Genomic DNA, 20,335 nt, shown 5'->3' with positions numbered 1-20,335 from the left:
AAGTATTATTTTGAGACTAAAGAAGTTTTATGTATTGTAGTGTAGGAGTGAATTAAACCATCCAATCAGTTGGGGGAGAAAATGTAGAAGAAGAAAAACAAGTGTAATGACGCAGTGATATTTATATCTATTTAGTTGATGAAATCTAAAACAGGAACCAAAAAGTTAAAGACCCGGGTAAAAAAAAATGCAGCATGAACTTAATTATGCAAGTCGATTCAACCTACTTTTTAAGTTTTGACTTGTGCTAAGTTGACATGATTTTGTGACATCTTACAGGATGAAGGTCTGTGGTCCAAGTCAGTAACTGGTGTTTATTTGTGCTTGGTTTGTGCATTTACAGGAAAGTCATCTGACATAAACACACAGACTGCTTTTAAAACAATTTTATTGATATGGATTAGAATCAATTTTTGTTATTTCTAAGGAAGGCAAATAGATCCAGTGTATATTTTAATGGCACAAAACAAGCACAAACCAACGGCTTGATTTAGACAACACTGAGGCAGTTTCCCAGACAGGGTTTAGATTAAGCCAGGCTAGGCCTTGGTTATATGAGGACTTTTAAGTAGTTTTTACAAACATAAACAACATTACTGGTGTGAAACTTGAGACAAAACAATGGCACAGATATATTTTAAGATATGTTAGTGCAAGCTGTTTTAAGTTAAGACATCTCAAATAAGCATTTTAGTCTGGGACTAGCTTAAGCCCTGTTCGGGAAACCGCCCAATAGGGTTTACTCTGGGTACTCCAGTTTATTTTCGCAGTCCAAAAACATGCAGGTTATGTGAATTGGAGATGTTAATTGTCCTTCGCTATCATTTTGTATAGATCAACTTGTGTGAATAAAGTTGTGTCTAAATTAATAAATAAGACAACATAGAGTATTGTTCCTAGCATCTTGAAGATGATTTAAGATATTTTATTTTAAGCATAATATAATTCTTTGCAGCTTACCTTAAAGGAACACGCCCACATTTTTGGAATTTAGCTTATTCACTGTATCTCACAGAGTTAGATAAGTCCATACATACCTTTCTCATCTCTGTGCGTGCTGTAACTCTGTCTGACGCAGCCCTCGCTAGCCCTCTTAGCACAAAGACTGGAAGTGAATGGCTCCAGCTAGCAAACTGCTCCCAATAAGTGACAAAATAACGTGAACATTTTCCTTTTTATGTGTAAGCACTTCTACTTGGGCGGAGTGATTTGCTCGCAGCACCCGAGAAGCCCCTGGTGAGGATCAGAGAGTTCGTTCAGTAGCAGTGCTTCGCCTTCTGAGAATACAGTGGCTGTGTCTTTTATGATCTTGTTATTTGTACACGCTGTGAGTATACAAATCACAACACATAAATAGGAAAATGTTCGCGTTATTTTGTCACTTATTGGGAGCAGTATGCTAGCTGGAGCCATTCACTTCCAGTCTTTGTGCTAAGCTAAGCTAGCGGGGCCTGTGTCAGACAGAGTAATAGCACGCACAGAGATGAGAAAGGTATATATGGACTTATCTAACTCTGGGGGATACGGTAAATAAGCTAAATTCCCAAAATGTGGGCGTGTTCCTTTAAAAATATTAGCTGACTCAACATTAGTTAAAGGAAAACACCACCATTTTTATATATTTTATGTTCTTACCTCAACTTAGATAAATTAATACATACCTATCTTTTTTTCAATGCGTGCGCTTTTAATCTTTGTACAGCGCTTCTTGAATGTGTTAGCATTTAGCCTAGCCCCATTCATTCCTATGGCTCCAAACAAAAGTTTTATTTTGTGCCACTTACTCATGGAACTACTCATGGAACAGTCTTTAAATAGAGAAAACTTGGAAGCGTTTGGTGGCTTCTAAATTCATCCCTGTTTGGAGCCATAGGAATGAATGGGGCTAGGCTAAATGCTAACACATTCACAACACGCTGTACAAAGATTAAAAGTGCACGCATTGAAAAAAGATAGGTATGTATTATTCTCTCTAGGTTGAGGTAAGAACATAGTAAAATATTGAAAAACAGTGGTGTTTTCCTTTAACCAATGATTTAAGTTAAAGGGACAGTTCACCCAAATTTTCTCACCATCATGTTGTTACAAACCTGTACACATTTTATTTCTGATGAAAACGAAGGAAGATCATTTAAGAATGTTTGTAATCAAACCATTCCTGAGCCCCATTCACTTCCATAGTATTCTTTTTTCCTACTATATAAGTGAATGGGGCTTATGATCAGTTTGGATACAAACATTCCTCAAAATATCATCCTTCATGTTCATCAGAACAAAAGTTTGTAACAACATTTTTGGATGAACTATCCCTTTAAATTAACTCAAAATTTAAGGCAGCATGAACACTTATTTTTTTTAAGTTGAACCAACAAATTATTTTTTACAGTGTATGTTAACACAGTATATGCTTTAAAATTACCCATATAAGTTGCCCTTTACCCTTTATACCGTAGTATGCACTACTTGTTCAACATATACCTGTCAGTACTTCATGTTCGGAGGGATCTGTGTAGCCAGATCTGTGTAATATATTCATGTTTGGTTTAATGGTAAATTACACACCTCCTGTCCAAATGTATGTCATATTGTGAAAGATCGAGTGTGCATTGCATAATAATTTGTCACATATGGCATCACGCCAGATGTTTACAGAAGACGGCAGTTAAATGGCAACCGTGTGCATTACTCATCTGCCGCTGTTATCCAGAGCACATACACACAACAAAGGTGCGACAGATGAAGATATCAGCCCCATCGGATATACATGCATCAGATCTCCTTTCTTTATTATAGGAGACTGTGGGTAGTAAAGGAGTTTTTAAAGTGGGAATGAGATGACTCATGTTGCCACTTGTCTTCCTTCATGGGCTTTTGCCTCATTAAATCCTTAATGGTGTAAAGAGACTCCGGACGGATGGCTTCATCACATTCCTTGTCCCTTTTGCCCTTCAGCTCTGCATCAAGCCCCTCCCACATATATAAGGACGTAGACTGCATTAAGCCCCGCCCGCCCCGAAGGCACTGGCCACGAAGTGAAGCTAACCATCCGTGTGTTGAATGATAGTACCCATTTCTATACTAATTTAGCATTTTAACAATATAAATGTTCCTGCCGTTTAAACATATCATGACGTTATATTTGTTTGTGAGTGTGGGGGTTGGTTTATTTGAAAGGGTGATAAATTAAATATATTTGTCTAGTTAAAGCACTATTTTAAAGGCATACGTACAAACAATTCTCTATGAAAGAAACAGGGGGCACTGTGCGCTCATCCTTCCTTCACATTATATCATTAACTGCCTGTGCTGTGTTACCATATGCTCTTAATGCGCTCTTTCAGAATTTTAACTATAGTGCTTATTTGATTAAAAAGGTAGGGTTGAGAAAGAAATGAAACCACCTGTGGATAATCTAGAGATATTTAAGGCTTTTGTATGTATAATGAAATTATACCGTGCCGCCTTACATAAGGGCACATAAAATGTATGCGTACGTGTGCGTCTTTTTTCCACAACATGGCACCACACAGCTTTCAACACCTTATTTTATTGTCCCAACATTCAAAAGTACAAATAATTCAAACACAACAGTTTTATGAAAAAGAAAAAAACATTTACAGCAAGTATTTTTTTCAATATTTTGTTTCCAGTTTGAGAAATGACCTAAACTAGCAAGGATAACATGGAGTCATTCATCGCAGTAATTTTGATTCGTAATAAGAATAAGGATAATGAGAATAATATTAATCATAGTAACAATAATCAATAATCGATAGATAAGTAATAACGCAAGTAGGAGGGACCGGCTTGGTCCGGTGAATATTTTTTCATCTTTTTTGTCTTTAAAGATTTATAGATTTTTCAGATAGTAAACAAACACATTTCAGGAGAAAATGAATTATGACAGGAGCCTTGTTCCTCACTTTGCCTTCCCTCCTACACTACCGGCTGATGGGTTCCTATTGGCAGACTGCCACTATAAGGCGCTACGGGGGAGAGACACTGCGATTTGGGCACGCACTTTAAGAGGCACGGGCCCGTCTTACAAACACCCCCACAGACTCTCTGGAATGCGCACGCACGCGTCTTAGACACGCACTCTCGCAGACGCGCAGAGGGTGATGTCGCTAACCAAAAGTTAAGGAAGTAATGGAGGAAATTTGTTCATACATCAGAACAACATTCTACTGGAGTCGTTGCATAATTCAAACTCCCAGCCGTAGCGGGGTTTGAGTAGGGCCGTGTCACCGCCCCTGGAGGTGGGGCAGAGGAGGGATGGGTGGGTGGATGGATGGATGGATGGATGACGTTATATAGGTGTAGGATACATGTTTCTTTTTTTTCGTTTAGCTCTCCAGCATTCACACCGGTCTATCTCAACAAGAGCCGAGCTCTCCATTCAGAAATTTTCCTTTCAAAATAGACTATATCTTAGAAAATATATAACAGGTGTCATCTATCAAATATTATCTTTTATAGCTATTTGTTTAATCAACCAGTACAATCAGCGTCAATGCTATTTGGAGTATCAATGTCACATGGCAGAAATGAAGGTTACATTTCAAATGCAATGAATAATAGTAGTAAAACAACGGACACATGTTGATCAAATTAGGGCAGCAAAGCCTGACATGAACGTCGTAGAGAAACTACATTTCAGACCCACATAGTTTTGCATAAAGTTTAATCACAAAGCAACTGTAGTGTGTGGAGGGAGGGCGGGAAGTGGCTTTTAAAACTACACAAACTTATCACAGGTTATATTGAACCAGAACAACTGTTATAACATTCTATTAAGACTAAACTTTATTGAAAAAGATTTAAAGATTTATGTTTAACAAGACAAGAAAAAAGCAATAGCAAATTGAACTATCGGCTAGGTTATGCATAGCGAGTAACTGTTTCTATTAATAAGGGAAGAGCCTCACCAACCCCATTTTTTTCGTTTTTGACTTTTAAATTTTTTTATATTGTAATTTTGATATATTGGTACAAAGCACAAACGTACTAAAATTTCTCAGTGCGCAGGACTATTGGAAGAACATCTCCCCTAGTCACATTTGTTCCCTTTAGCTCAGAAACAACACCCCCCTCCCTGTACCAGAATCACGCAAAAACACAGACAACGTAATAGACGAACGAACGAACGAACGAATAAATAAATAATCAAGATAAATAAATAAGTTAATCAATGAGACAATCGATCAATAAATAAATACAGATAACTTCTCAAGAAGTTTTTTTGTTCGATTTCTTTTGCTGCGGCGGTAAATCAAATAAATCGCTCCAAATTTCTGTAGTTTTTTCTTCATTTTTTTTTCTCTTTATCTTCACAAGCGACATGACAACATATTAAACAAGATTCCTCACGAGTTTTCTAAGTAACTGAACCATCACTTCATAAAGTTTTTCTATGAAAAAAGACAATCCCGAACGAAAAAACTCAGTCAACTCAGATAGATATAGGTATCGTAACGGAAAATGTCGACTATATATCATCTATTTGTATACACAACAAAGAAAGACACAGTCATAATAGATCCTTTGAGGAAACGAATACTAGACTAACAAAACTAGCTAATTATAGCTGAAGTTTGACAAACGCTGTACACTCAGCAAAGAACCTAGAAGTAAGCAAGCCAAAGAAAACTCGTCGAGTGATTCGTCCCGAATTCGTTGATCCGATTGATCGGACGGGCGCCGACAATCGAACTCAGAAACGACGACAACGAAAGAAAGAAAGAAAGAAAGAAGTAAAACAGCAGCTTAATATAATGCCAACATCGAAATTTTCTTTTTTTTCTCTCTAAACAACACGAAGAACAACACAGTTGGATATTTAAGATATGTGAACCATGTAATATAGCACCTACTGTTGATCGCTAAAGGAAGTACATCTCAAATGTAATACCACAAAATCAGAGCGAAGAAAACGGAACCGTGTATGTTCTCCAAATGGATACGTGTGCGTACTTATTACTTATATCCCAAAGACTGATGTAAATAACGTAAATGAGTGGACGATGAGTGGCCTCGCTTTGGGCTCTTGACTGTGAAGATGTGATCGGCCTGGGAAGACCCCTCTACCTCTCCCATTGGGTATCGCTCTTGAAGAATTACTGCTATGAAAAATTACCTGCCTGAATTTGCATCCCGTTGATAAATTCTTCCATCTACAAAACCATCGCCAATCCGGGTTCTCCCCGAAAAACAAACGACCTTTGATCCTAAAAAGTACCACGGCGGAACGAACAAGACAAGGTGGCACCTGACCCCTCCCCCCGTCCCTAATTAGCCAGTCAAAATATTTTTCTCTTTTTTCAAATCCAGATTCTTGTAAAAATTCTTCAATAATTATTTTAATCATTATTTATAAAAATAGATCTTCTTTCTCTTTATTTTTTCATTTTTTCTAAACGCATTTTCAAGCAAAGAGATTTTCTCTTTGGCAACAGTGTGTGTGTAGGTTTATTTCACGTAACGTGTCATCAGGGGTGCTAGCCCATCCCTTCCCTCTCCCCTTCCCGCAATCCCCTGTGAGGACAGACGTGTGTTTTGTTTGCAGTACAAAACCAAAACTATGCTAGAAACATCTTCTGCATTAGAGAAAAGGGATGGCGTCATCCCTATCAATTCAGTTTGGGGACTTTGAACAATTTACACCAAAACAAATGAATGAATGATCACCGTTTCTCTTAAATATTATTTCTTTTTTTCAAAAAGAGCCCCCTCCCGTTCTCTTACCAGGGAGGCGTATTTTCTAACGACAGTGGATCCGGATTTAAAAAAGAAAGAAAAAATCCTGAATCGAGACCAAAAGAGAGTTTGATCTAAAGAAGGACATTTTCTTCAAAATAAGGGCGGTCTGGTTTTGCTACTGTTTACAGAGAAAAAATAAGAAAAGAAAAAACAAAACAACCACAAGAACTCAAGATATACAACAGAATCCCTGTACCACTTTCAGGGTCTCCAAATAATGAATATTCTCAATTTTTCATTTTGTAATACTTAGGCAACATTGGCTTATAGGTCCAAAGTTATATTATAAGCCATATCCAGTTCTTTTTTGTGGGTTTGTTGGTTGCGTGTGTTCCTGTTTTGAGTAGCTGAGTGGGCAAAGGTGGGTTTTAGTAATAGAGGAGCTGTACGGAGCTACACGAGTGACGGGAAAGGGAGTTCAGGACTTGTGGGTCTTGTTGGTCTTGAAAGACACTTGCAAGACGCGGTCACCCAACCGGTACCCGTTCAGACTGGCGATGGCCATGGCCGCTTCGTCGTAGTTCGTCATGGTGACGAAACCGAACCCCTTGCACTTGTTGGTGTTGAAGTCGCGGATCACCTTGACGTTGTTGACGGCGCCGAACGGTCCGAAGAGCTGCCACAGAACGCTCTCGTCCGAGTCCGGAGACAAGTTGTAGACGAAGATGCACCAGCCCGTTCCCGTGTGACCGGGGATGTTCATTCCTACTAGACTGGTCATGCTATCGATAGTGATGGGAGAGAACCTGTACGGAGAGAAAGAGGGAAAGGACGACAGAGGAGAACAGTGTGAGAAAAAGCAAGAGTAAGCCAAAGCCTCAAACTGTCAAATCCCCTGATTGCCGAGCTACGCTGCAATTTCAGCTGCGCAGTCACAGGGAAGGCAGATGTGATCTTTTCAATCTACCACTTGTCTCTTGTATCTCTGCTTCCTTTTTTTAGATGGAGGGTTTTTTGAATGGCGACTAAAAAAGCTGCAGATTGTCATTTGTGCCGGCGACGAGAGACTTTTCTCCTGCACGGAAACTAAATTACAGGAACTCCGTGTATTAATACCTTGGAAATTCATCAGAGATTTCGTAAATCCGCTCTCATTCTTCTGGTAATCTTTTCTTTTCCTTTCTCTCCCTCTCGATACAGAGATTCGAATGCTCAGTTGATTTCGCTTAATTGCCTTTCCGCTTAAAGGAAATTCCACTTTAAATAAAAGGTAAATTCCGTGTGCCACCTTAGAAGAAATGACTATAAGCATTATTGGGCGTGCTTTAATTGAGATTTCCGCTTTGGTGCCGACGTCGTCACGTTCGCCAGAGCCCAAATTTAAAGGGGAAAGGCGATTGCTGCCAGCGAGCGGAAAATGGAAGATGCAAGCAGCGCTTCCAGCCAGCTAGCATGGGGAACAGAGTGTATTCCACCCACACCCTCCACCGCTCCGCAGTGTGTGACTGTGATCAATAGCACTGCACGGACTACAGGGCCGGCCAATTCCCTGCTTCTTGTTCTGCCAAGAATTACTCAGACGTTTCATCTGCGTTTTAGCCGGTTCGTCCTGGCAGAGTCAATACATCTGTCTCTCTCTTTCTCTTTTGTGTCCTGTCACTTGTGTCTCATTATGTAAATGAAGGATATAATGGTAAGTCGGCTCACTTTGTGCCGCGTGACAAGCAAACCATCTCATGACTTCAATTACGCTGGTATTTCTGTGTAAATAATGAATCCGGCGCCGTAGAGAAGAAGGCGAAATGTGGCTTCGTGGTAATTTGAATGCCAGTCATCTGTAGATGAGCTAGCGGGTGAGGGTCGAACCGGCTTATTGCTGACACGGAGATGTCTGGTGACTACGAGGGCAGGGCCGAGCGCTGTCTGTTGTATAAACTAAGGCGAACAGTTGGACATGGAGTTGCGTAGCAACAAGCGGCTGACCTAGAGGCATCCCACCCCTCCGAGCTGCCCACCTTCACCTAGCGATGCTCACTTTTTCAGACGGGTCTTTGTTCATTAATTACCTTCTTCGCCGTGTTCGCCGAGCACTACGCCTTCTCCCTCTATTGGTTTCATCTCCCCTAAATTTGCTCTCGCTCTCTAGAGGCAGACAGGCTTATGTGATTTCTTCATGGCCCTTTTCAGCTATTTGACAGCTGATCGCACAGAGCGTAAATAAAAAGGCGACGTCGTCTCATTTGTTTTGAAAGATGTTGTTGCCTCGTTGGCATATCCTGTTTGATTGCTTGACTTCCTGTGGCACGTCAGCTTTCTACACTGAAAAGATGAACCGCTGAGATTTCGGCTCTATAAAAAACGTTATGTTCCCTGCAACGATCACTGCAGTGGTTCGTTCAAATCAGTCATTGCCGAACAGTTTCTTGGAAAGTAAATATGGCGCTGGGGGAAAGAATACACGCAGTGCATAACCTCTCATGCTACGCCCTCCATCTTAGCCTTGAGTCTTTGGTGGACATCAAAGTAGATACTAAAATATGCAACAAAATGTCATAAGCACATGTTCAAAAGAAACCTTTTTACTACATCCACAGCAGCACAAAGCAAAAAAGCACAAGCAAACCCAAGTGATCAGAGGCTCCTAAACCTGCAGTGAAACACTACATTTCCTGCAGGGATCCAGGTGAGCTGGCACCACCTCCGTCTTGCTCCAAACCGGCTCATTTAATCAAATGAAACCAAACAACCTTCAAAATTATCTATTAGACTTTTTACTATCAGAATTTGTCCAAAGAATGGTTCACCCAAATATGAAAATTATATTATTTACTCTCCCTCATGTTGTTCTGAATACATATCTGGACTTTCTTTCAAAGACCATAAAATGGGGAACTTTGAGTAATGCACTATTCAGTTTTCCATTTCATTACAATGAATGGGGACTGGAACTGTCAATGCTTCAAATAGGATGCAGTAGGATTATAAAAGTAGTCCACGCTATGTACTATGTACGTACTGTACGTTCTACACAGCAAATTCTTTTGAAGCCATATGATAGCTTAAATTTTGGCCTGTTCTTCACTCAAATAGTTGTATGAACTACTTCAATGATAATTTTTTTGTCTTTTCTTATGTCGTAGAGCTCCAGTCCTCATTCATTGTAATGTAATTGCATGCAAAAGAAAACTTCTTTTTTTCGCTCTACAGAATGCAGTTACATTTGGTTTTGTAACAGCATGAAAGTAAGTTAACAAGTTTTAAAGTAACTAATTCTTTAAATTAGTGACGGTGGTGGGTAGTCGTGTAAAATAAATAGCAGAAAACACTGAGCTGGACGGAGGTACGGTTTCAGCCCCTGAATCCTGTCAAAGCCACACCTCAAAACAGGAGCCACACACAAGAAAACACAAAATAACTAAATATAAAAATTTATAATCATCATATGCAAACGATGCATACTCATCACTACAAATGATAAAAGATACTTACACTTACTTTGTTTGGCTACTGATTGGTAGGTAAAAATCAAAACAATCAAGTAAAAAAACTTAAAGAAAAGAACTCAAGAGAGGAGGAAGACCTTGAACTGAACTGAATGCTTGTGATTTTCAAAAAGAAAGAAAAAACAGGATAGAAATCAAACTGTCAACATGGACATCTGGCATTCGGTGAAGTTTTAATTACCTCTTAACGCCATAGGCCATATTAAGCAAATTGTCCAGCCTGCAAAGAGAAGGAGGGTTCTGGGGTTAATGCCAGGCAGATGGTCGACTCACTCAATGGAACTAATGCTACATCCCTGCCTCACTGAAGGTAGACGCCCATCCAGTGATGGACCATTACACTGTGTTGCCCCATCAGGCATTTCACAGAGTCAATCAAACATTCAAAGAGCAGCAAATCTAAAGCAGTGCTAATGGTAACACAGGAGGCCACTCGACTGCCCACCCTGCACAATACATACTCAACGCAATTGCTAGTTGCATTCGGGAGCGTTTAGCGTTTTTACAGCCCTGAAATTTGTTTATAGTTTGTTGTACAGCAGCATCTACAGTATACTGAATGACTAATGTTTACCCATTAGCCATTAAATCCTATAAGCTACAATTGCATCAATGTATTCAGAGACTTTTAAACAGGTAAAGGTATATAAACACGTAGTTATGTATGAATGTCATTGCATTAGATGCATAATATTATAGTGGCATCTGCCAACAAAATTTGGTAGAAATCTATTTTAGTTTTCTAAGTATCCAAGGTCATTTTGGGTGGCTGAATGAAGTCAGTTCCTTTCCAGTTTATACAGGTATCCTGGCAAAGTAAACATACTGTAGTTCATCACATTAACTATGGACAAAAAGTGTCCAAATAGCAAATACAAAATATACTAAATATCATTTTTTGTTTTAATATATATTCCTTTGATACAAATATCACATTTAAACTGTTTTTGTAAAATAGTGCAATAACATTCATACATTCATTTTAAGTGTGGCCTTAATGTTCACATACTTTTTTGGATCACTGTACGCTCTTAGAAACAGGGTAAAAGAAGGTACAAAAGTTGTCACTGGGGCAGTACCTTTTTCAAAAAGTACACTTTTGTGGCTAAAGGTGCATATTGGTACCTCAAAGGTACAGACTGGTACCTTAAAGCAGTGGTTCTCAAACTGGGGGCCCCTGAGATGGTGCCAGGGGGGCCCCAGTTTCATGACATTTTATATAATTAATTAATTTGTTATAAATTCTGTGTAATTCAATCTCAACTGCATTGTATAATTTAATATGTTTTGTTTAATTCAAATATTAAGTTTTGGAATGTTTAATGTAATACATTTTCTTTGGGGGGCCATGAAGCAATGAACTGTATGCAAGGGGGGGGGGGGGGCGCATGCCGAAAAAGTTTGAGAAACACTGCCTTAGAGGTACATACTGATACCTTAAGGGTAGATATCATCTGCACCTAAATGGTACATAGTAGGACCTTTTTAAAATGTACCGTCCCAGTGACAACTTTTGTACCTATATTCTGAAAGTGTATACTTAACACATTTACATATAACATTTTATAGATTTTTATCTCACTGTCTTATTACATAAATCAATATCATATGAGTATTTTGCAGTGGCGGCTTGTGACTGCTCATTCGAGGGGCGCTAATTCAAAATATGTGTTCGCAGTGTCATGTGTGTTGCTTGCATTTTCAAAATATGTGTTTGTTGCATCATGTGAACCATGTGCATCACGTGTCATGTCAAAATAAGTGCCTGCTGCTGCAAAACGCTCACGTTCACAAAATACACGCAAGACACTCCCTTAACGGTAAACTCTGATTACGCATGAGATTATGCGAGTATCTGGCAAACGCAAGCGTCTCTTTTATCATAAACCCTTTAGACCCATCTGCAGCAGGCACTTGTTTTGACCACACACATGATGGACATAGGATCTCTAGATGTGCAGAACACATATTTTGAAAAAGCAACCACACATATGTCGGGCTACATACATGTTGTGACGAACTTCGCATCGAGCGCCCTCGAAAAAAGAAGTTACCGGCCGCCACTGGTATTTTGGGCTGCTTTTTGTAAGCAATGTGTGTTGGGGGATGAAATTACAATTAATTTAATTTAGAAAATTATGGGATTTTTAAGGAATTGGAGGACTTTTAAGGAATGGTCATTTATGTTTTGTTATTTATGTAATACATAGGGTGAATTCACATAAATTGGGTTTATTAAGTGATTGGCAAAAGTGGCTCAGGTTAACTGAATTCACCCTTATATAGTGAATTTCCAAATATTACACAGGTGATATGATAGCAAACAGTAAACGAAAACTTTAAAAGATAAATCATACAAACATATATTAAGAATGATATATTAAAAATGAATCATACTGTCAGAACATGTACATGTAGAGATTATATGCTAGTGTTATGAATGAAATTGGTCTGGCGCTATCTTACTTAAAAACTTTAATATAAAAATGACATTTCAATGAAGGCTTGAAGACAGAATGTAATACAGCATTAACTGCGAGTGCCCTTTCTTTATCTTGCAATGTCTTTTTTGCAGCGTCTCTATTAGCTCCAGTGACCCAATGGGCCAGTGTATTACGCTCTCCTTTCCTGTCAGTCATTTTCATTTTGGTCTCCTGTCTGTTTGGTTACACCGCGACCTTGGTCTCTCACTTGGCTCGGCCCCGTCTCATGTCTTATTAAAACCTTCGCAAGATGGCCGACAGGGCTAATTACAGCTTTCCCACATTTCATTTGTGAACTTCTCTAGACGAACACACACATACATACACGCCGTAGTGGGTCAACAGTTGGTGACTGCATCTTGTGCGAAAAAAATACGGCAGAAATAAATGAGGACAGTCAGTGTGTCGAGTCATTACGATGCCAATTAGCCAATTAGAGAGGCAGGTTGCTTTGTGGGTAAATGAGTTAATCGGAGCGAGGGCTCTGAGGTGCAAGAGCACACGATGTGTTAGATATCTGCAGGCGTGTCTCGGCCCGGCCTGAAGCTTTTCACACTGCCACTTCAAACGCACACACAACACAATGATGCCTTTGTAAGGCCGACTAATACATGCAAATGGTGCTGATGCTTTTCATATCTCTTCTTCAGTAATAAATGCTTGTGATGTATGAGAAATAAATTACTGATTTCTGTCACCAGTATTGCTGAGCATTGCTAATTGCTCGAGTCCTGTTTGATCATTTGTGTTAGAGTAAATATTAGACTGTTAATTCATTCATCTAGATGAGATGGGTTATAACACGTATGAAGTATTTGTAAATACTGTTATTGGTTCTCATAACCAGTGTTGGGGGTAACGCATTACAAGTAACTCGCATTACGTAATAATATTACTTTTCTGAAATAACGAGTAAAGTAACGTATTACTTTTTAAATGTACAGATTACTTTTGATTTACTTTTTCAAAAAAGTAATGCAAGTTACCTTTTTAGTTTAATTAATTTGATTTAAAAAAATTATGTACTGATTTGTCCTGAACATAGTCACATTATGCACCCTATGCGTACACGCCTGTGTGGGAACAGTTTATGTCAGAAACTGAGATGGCAGGCCAGAGCTCAACATTTTTTTGTGATGAAATATGCAATTTTGAATGCAGAACTTTTCAGTCATAAAAAACACCTGCAAGGCCTGAAAGAGATATAACTTTAGCCAAAAAAAGTAACGCAAAAGTAACTAAAAAGTGACGTAAGCATTACTTTCCATGAAAAGTAATTAAGTAACGCAATTAGTTTTTTTGGGAGTAACTATATATCGTAATGCATTACTTTTCATAACCTTCTAACTTTTTTAAAATGTTTACATTTAGATTTTTTGTTATATATACAGTTACACTGCAAAAAATGACTTTCTTACTTAGTATTTTTGTCTTGTTTTCAGTAGAAATATCTAAAAATTCTTGAATCAAGATGTATTTTCTTGATGAGCAAAGTGAACAAAAAAAAGTAAACAAAAAAGTAAACAAAAAATATACAATTTAAGTAAATTTGTGCATAAAACCAGCTAAATTATCTGCCAGTAAATGAGAAAATTTTGCTTAAATTGTTTAAGAAAAAAGAAAACTTATTTTTTTTCTTACCCCATTTGATATTTTTTGCTTGTTTTAAGTTTAAATTTACTCAAATTGTATATTTTTGTCTATGAACTAAACTTATTTTCTTGGGTCGTTTTGCTCATCAAGAAAATATATCTTAATTTAAGATTTTTAAGATATTTCTACTGAAAACAAGACAAACATACTAAGTAAGAAAGTCACACCGCAAAAAAGGATTTTTAAGAAAAAAATTCTTAGTATTTTTGTCTTGTTTTCAGTAAAAATATCAAAAAATTCTTAAATTAAAATGCTTTTTCTTGATGAGCAAAACAACCCAAGAAAATAAGTCTAGCTTTTAGACCAAAATATTAAATTTGAGTGATTTTGTGCATAAAACAAGCAAAAAATCTGCCAATAGAGTAAGCATAAAAGATTCAAGAAAAAATCATCATATTTTTATCTAAAAACTACACTTACTTTCTTGGGTAGGCAACAGGTAATCTGAAAACCCTGCTCAAGTCATTTCTTTGTGATTTACTTTTATCCTACAAAATGTAAAGAACATTCAGTGAAAAGATAATCTTGACATTAATATTGACTGAGTAAGGTGATGTCAAAGGTTAAAATCAATGTGAAATCAATGAGTGATCCTAATATCATGGACAGATTATTTTGGATTATCTTCGATTTCATAGACAGGGTCACATATTTACTATGTTTTTAAAAGCAAATTGTGCCATATAATCTTAGTTCTACTGCTTTGAAAGAATATACCATAAACCTTTTATACTAATTTGGACTAAGCCAAGAATAGAAACACATCATTTAAGTGTCAGTTTGCTAGCTGACATCTGTAACTAAGCTGTAAACTTAAACTCCGTGATGACATCATCTGTATTGGCAGCTCAAAGCCCATACGACGTGACTCACAGTTAATGTGAATTAGCTTCAGAAGAGGGCAGATCTTAAGCTCCAAGTCAATAGCAGGATCTGAAATTGTTGTTATTGTTGCCTGTGACTAACTATTTGCCTTCACGTCTTGTCTGGGGTACAGCAGAGAAAGTGCTTTGCATTGCCTTTTATAAAGGTTGAGAAGTGCTGCCCCGGATTGAAAAGGGGTAAGCTGCCAGAATGAAGTTATTTAGGCTGCTGAACTCAAATGAAAGGAACAGATGTGAAATGAAAAAAGGAAAGATGATGTATGAGAAAACGAAATCAGAGGGAGATTGTGAACGACAGAACCCCACTGTCTCTTATCAGTCTTTTACTTCAGTTTCTTTTCTGAATCTCATTTGATTTATTTTTGGGAGCAGCTATTCCAACTGTTAAACTGACATACTGTATAACTTGTGGTCGATCTGCATACAGTAGTTTTACAATGCAACTGCTATTTTTTTCAGTCTTTGTTTATCTGTGCCACCAATTCTGAGTCACCTCTATAATGTATGCTAGTGGCCCACATCTAGGTGCCCACATTCATTTCTACATTTTATTTTTGAAATGGTAGACGGCCCCTAATTCTTAGCTACAGCCCCTTAACTTTATTTAAGACTTTAATACACAGCACATTCGCATACTGACCGCTGAGTGAAACCTTGTCTGACCCGTATTTACCTGAACCTCTGTGCTTGGTGGTGGAGGGGTCCAGGGTAGCGCCGGTTTGGGGATTGGTACAGCTGCGACAGTAGTGCCTGGCTAGTCTTCTGGCTGGGGTTGTTGGCAAACTTCACCGTAATGGGCTCAGCGGCACCCGAGGGCTTCTGTCCGTTCAGTCCCTTGATGGCTTCCTCTGCTTCTATCCTCTTATCAAAGCGAATGAAACCCACACCCCGCGAGCCACCTGTGGGGCCAGCACATCAGAAACAACACACGATACACTTACTGGCTTTATCCGGTCTGCAAGTGCAATATCAACCAATCCATGTACAACTATTTACTCGTATACATTTGAAAAATAAGTCAACTGCTCTCATTAAGTAATTTTTTATTCATGCAGGCAGAAATACAATACCAGAAAAACCTTTTTGGTTATCTTTTATATATAATTAAGGTATATATTAATTATTATTCCCATGTGTTTAGACTTGCAATTAATTCGAGCAAGAGCAGTACAATATTGAAGAAAATGCAAATATGCACTAACTTGTTAAATAATGCCACACAAAATATGCGATATGATAATGTTTTAATTTCGTAAATATCAGGGTCATTAAAATCCTTGAAAGTTTGTGAATCTGGGGGAAACATTCAAGGCCCTGGGAAGTTTTTGAAAATATACATACATAGATACAGGTCATTGAAAGTGCTTGAATCTATTTTATGCAAGAAGTTTTCTGAAAAAAAAAAAATCCATATCATTCCCTGTGTAGTGCCAGAAAATAATATTAGCACACGTACTAAACAGTTCGCTTTAAATGCTTATATATTCTGTATCCGAATGTTGATTCATACCAAAGTGCTTATTTGAATAGTTGTGTTTGACACATGAAAACATCTCTGCGAGACGCTGCGTCTCCCTTGCCATACTTCCTGCGTTCCTGTAACCCCGTCTTTGGCAATATTTCAGATAGCGATATACTTCCTGGCTCCCACGTCACCCCTGTCTTTGTCGTTAAGCCTCACCATTGGTTGAATTTAATAAACACATTCAGGTGCACTTAGCCCCAAAATGTCACCACAGTGACACAGCGCGAGTTCCCTCGAAAGGGAACTGTAACAATGTATCTTAAAAGGTAATGCGATGTAACCTTGCTCTCACTTGAAATGTGTCCCCACATTTAGTCCTTGAATTTGAGGGTATTGAACCTGGAAAGTCCTTGAAAGGTCCTTGACTTTGAAGTTAACTAAGGTGTGGGAACCCTAAAATATATATGAACTATATTAAAGTGTATGTTTTTAAAAACTAAAATTACATAACCAAAGTAAATGTTTTACATTCTTTCTGATCGTTGATCATCTTCCACACATCAAACCACATGCAATGCACGTGCCAGTTTCTCTGTTATCTGCATCAAACTAAAAAGTTTGACTATACCTAACTTTGTACTACATAACATGGCAACCATTGTGATATGCATATTGCACATACCATTTCAGTATATTGTGCAACTTTAATTCAATTAATATTTTTTTTACTACCGGTATATGCAGCTTCAAACCTACGACTTTGCCGTTGCTACAGGAGCACCAAGCTATAACCCTTTAGCTACAGAAAGACTTGCACATACCTTCATTCAAAACCCTTCGTTTCTATATTTAGAGAGAGAAATACTCTGGCAAATGATTTGGTGTCGACAAATGACAGAAATATTCAGCACATATGACGGCTCCTATCGCCAGTGTCACATTATGTAAATGAGGCGTGAGGAAACGGGGAGATTCTATTGGCCGGCCTACGTTCCAGTGCTGTCAGGCAGACGTGTAATTTGTTTTCTTTTCTTCATGAGAGGACGGCAATATTGTAGAAATACTGTTGCCTGCTGGTGTGGAAACCAATGTGTGTGCATTTGCGTGTACACGTGTGGCACGTCTTGCTCAGCCTCATACTGCGTGGTTCGCACCAGCTGATGGCCACATGCCGCCTCATGGTATGCAGCTTGTCGGCGACATTTCTGCGGTTTCCAAGGCGATGGTTTTGACCGCTACCTGAAAGTAACATTTAAAAGGGCCTGGCTTACTGGGAGGTCTTTTGTCGGGCTGGTTTTTAATGAGACGATCCTTCTGCCTCTGAGGGTGTGCAGGTGGAGACGGCTTTCCAAGAGGGCAATTTGCATAATACAATGAGCACTATTTGTGTGCGTGTGTCTGCACATCCTGTTGTGTCAGTTCCATCTTTTCTCACACTCTCGGCTGTCACACGCTAGTATTGATGTTTTCTGTTGTGCTGCCTGATTGTCTATTCAAATTGGCGTCTTTTGATAGGTTCGGTTCTCCAAACAAATATTTGCACACAATCTTTTCAACGCGGTAAGCTTTCATTCAGGCTGCGGCTGCATTACTGTTTCCTTCGCAGCGTGAGTCATCTCTGACAGTTGCTCACTTTCCCCTAACCAAACCTGCTCTTTTTAATTAAAATGATGGAGGGTTGAAGAAGGAAAGCATGCATTATTCCAGGGAGTTTAGGATGCAACGTTAGCTTTGAATGTAAACGCAGCACAGTGATGTTCAGGTCTAAGCCGAATCCTTGGAAAGTGGAACAGAGAGGATTGACATCTTCTCTCTCAGTTTCTCCCTAATGCTCTCTCTCTCTGTCTAGAAAATATTTGACATGCAACAGCTCAAGTATCTAAAAATACAAGAGATTACAAATTCTGTTTCATAAAATTTTGATCTGAAACTACATGACTTTTTGTTTCTGTCTGTCAGTTTAAGCGTGCTGCAATGAACTGATGGATCTGGCTCGAACTATAAGTTGTCTTTTGCTTTGATTTTGTCTCTGTGTGGAGGTCAAATGTCAAGCCCTTCCAAACCCGTTATATGGCTTTGGATATGTTTGAAAAAAGCATAATAGCATGCAACTCGTACTTTCTCTGCAGTATATAGAAAAAAATACAACCTGATCTTACAAATAATTTGCACATTTATCCGTGTCATTGTCACGGATCTCCACATTTTTCCGTGTCTGTACCACTGACTTTCTTTTCCGTGTCAGTTTCACGTATTGGTTACTCAATTGTTGTTCCTGTTTTCTTACCATTGTCACTTGGGTTTGGGGTTAGAAGGACTTTCTGTTACATAAAATGACACCCTAACCCAAACCCAACCCTAAGAGAGGCGACAATATAACAAAATAAAAAAATAGTATAAACCAATAGTTAAAGTGACATCCTAACCCAAACCCCAAATTTAACCCCAAACCCAAGCGACAATGGTTTAAAAATAGGAAAAACAATTGAGTTAGAGGTCTTCACATGTCCACTTATATCCGAAAATCCGAGGTCCGATCCAATACCCGATCGGGTTCGGGTCTAAAAGTTTCACGTGTGCCTCGGACACAAGCCAGGTATAATATTAGCAGCATCGGGTCTCGGGTAATTTGAAATGAATGTATTTTTTGCCGAACGGACCCGAAAACCTGAACTCTCACGTGTGTGCGTCAAAGTCCTTTTCAAACCTCTCCTCTGTTTGCCAAGAGCGCTTGCGACATTGTGTGGCTGGCGGTAGGTTCATTTTTTTTTTCGTTGAGACAGATGTCAGTGAATTTTAAATGTATACATTTTAGCGGTTACCTGGGTGTCGTTTTCAAATAACAAAGTAAAAACAAAAGTAGCAGCTCTCCAAATTGGTTGTGAGACCAGCGGGGTTTCTGTCTGACTGCTGCGTTCGGGGCTGCAGACTGTCGGGTAAAAAAAGTGCCACTGGTTCGGGTCGGACTTGGGTCTAATTTTCTCGGGTTTGTCTCGGGTCGGGGATTTCTTTAACAAAAATAATTCATACACGTCGGGTTCGGGGTATAAAGTGATTCGGGTCATTTCAGGTCGGTTACATTTATTTGGACCCGAGAAGACCTCTAATTGAGTAACCAATATTTAAAACTGACACAAAAAGAAAGTCCGGACATTTGTGAGATCATGTTGAATAATAATGACCTACTGCATTTGCCAAAACCCATCACAGAATACTGTACCCACAATGCACTGCTTTAAATCAAACCTTTGCAAAGTAGTGTAGAAGATAAAATGTTTGTAGTGAAATAATGCCTTCTGCATTTCCATACCATTTTAACAACTGGTAAAGCATGGTGCTAGCAACGGCAATTCCCAAAGAACACACAAATTTATAGAAATGTGAAAAATAAAAAATAGTAAAAGTGCAGTTATTAAGCTGGTATCTCATTTTGAACACAGACTGTTTTTGAATAGCTCTTGACAGTCGGGATGCAGGACACAGCAAGTCATAACATTATGAATGATGTGTCTGGTGTCTGTTTAATAGCGAATTCAATTTTGCAAATGCTTTATATTGTGTGTCCTTTTGTCCTCTGCAGTGTGTTTTGTTCCATACCAAAAAAAAACAGTGTATGCCCGTAGGGCAGGTACGACTGCATTTCAATCC

The 20,335-nt window shown here is 38.6% G+C and overlaps 1 protein-coding gene across 11 annotated transcripts in view; it reads right to left on the bottom strand.

The window, feature by feature from the left end:
- Window positions 1-3,527: 3,527 nt before the first annotated feature.
- The window catches only part of elavl4 (ELAV like neuron-specific RNA binding protein 4), a 98,545-nt gene continuing 81,737 nt past the window's right edge, over window positions 3,528-20,335 (bottom strand). For 8 of the 11 annotated variants that reach the window (XM_065248478.1, XM_065248482.1, XM_065248486.1 and 5 more), the window contains 3 exons: window positions 15,896-16,131; window positions 10,384-10,422; window positions 3,528-7,505 (listed from right to left, as the gene is read on the bottom strand). In XM_065248478.1, coding sequence (XP_065104550.1) covers window positions 7,178-7,505; window positions 10,384-10,422; window positions 15,896-16,131 — 603 coding nt within the window. In that variant the 3' untranslated portion in view covers window positions 3,528-7,177. The remainder of the gene's footprint in view (window positions 7,506-10,383; window positions 10,423-15,895; window positions 16,132-20,335) is intronic. The other 3 variants (XM_065248479.1, XM_065248481.1, XM_065248480.1) reach the window with 3 other exon arrangements.

Source organism: Paramisgurnus dabryanus, chromosome 11, assembly GCF_030506205.2.
Source record: "Paramisgurnus dabryanus chromosome 11, PD_genome_1.1, whole genome shotgun sequence".
In the NCBI taxonomy this organism is placed as follows: Eukaryota; Metazoa; Chordata; class Actinopteri; order Cypriniformes; family Cobitidae; genus Paramisgurnus; species Paramisgurnus dabryanus.
The sequence above is the reverse complement of the archived record's forward strand: the minus strand, read 5'-3'. Positions and strand labels throughout refer to the sequence as shown.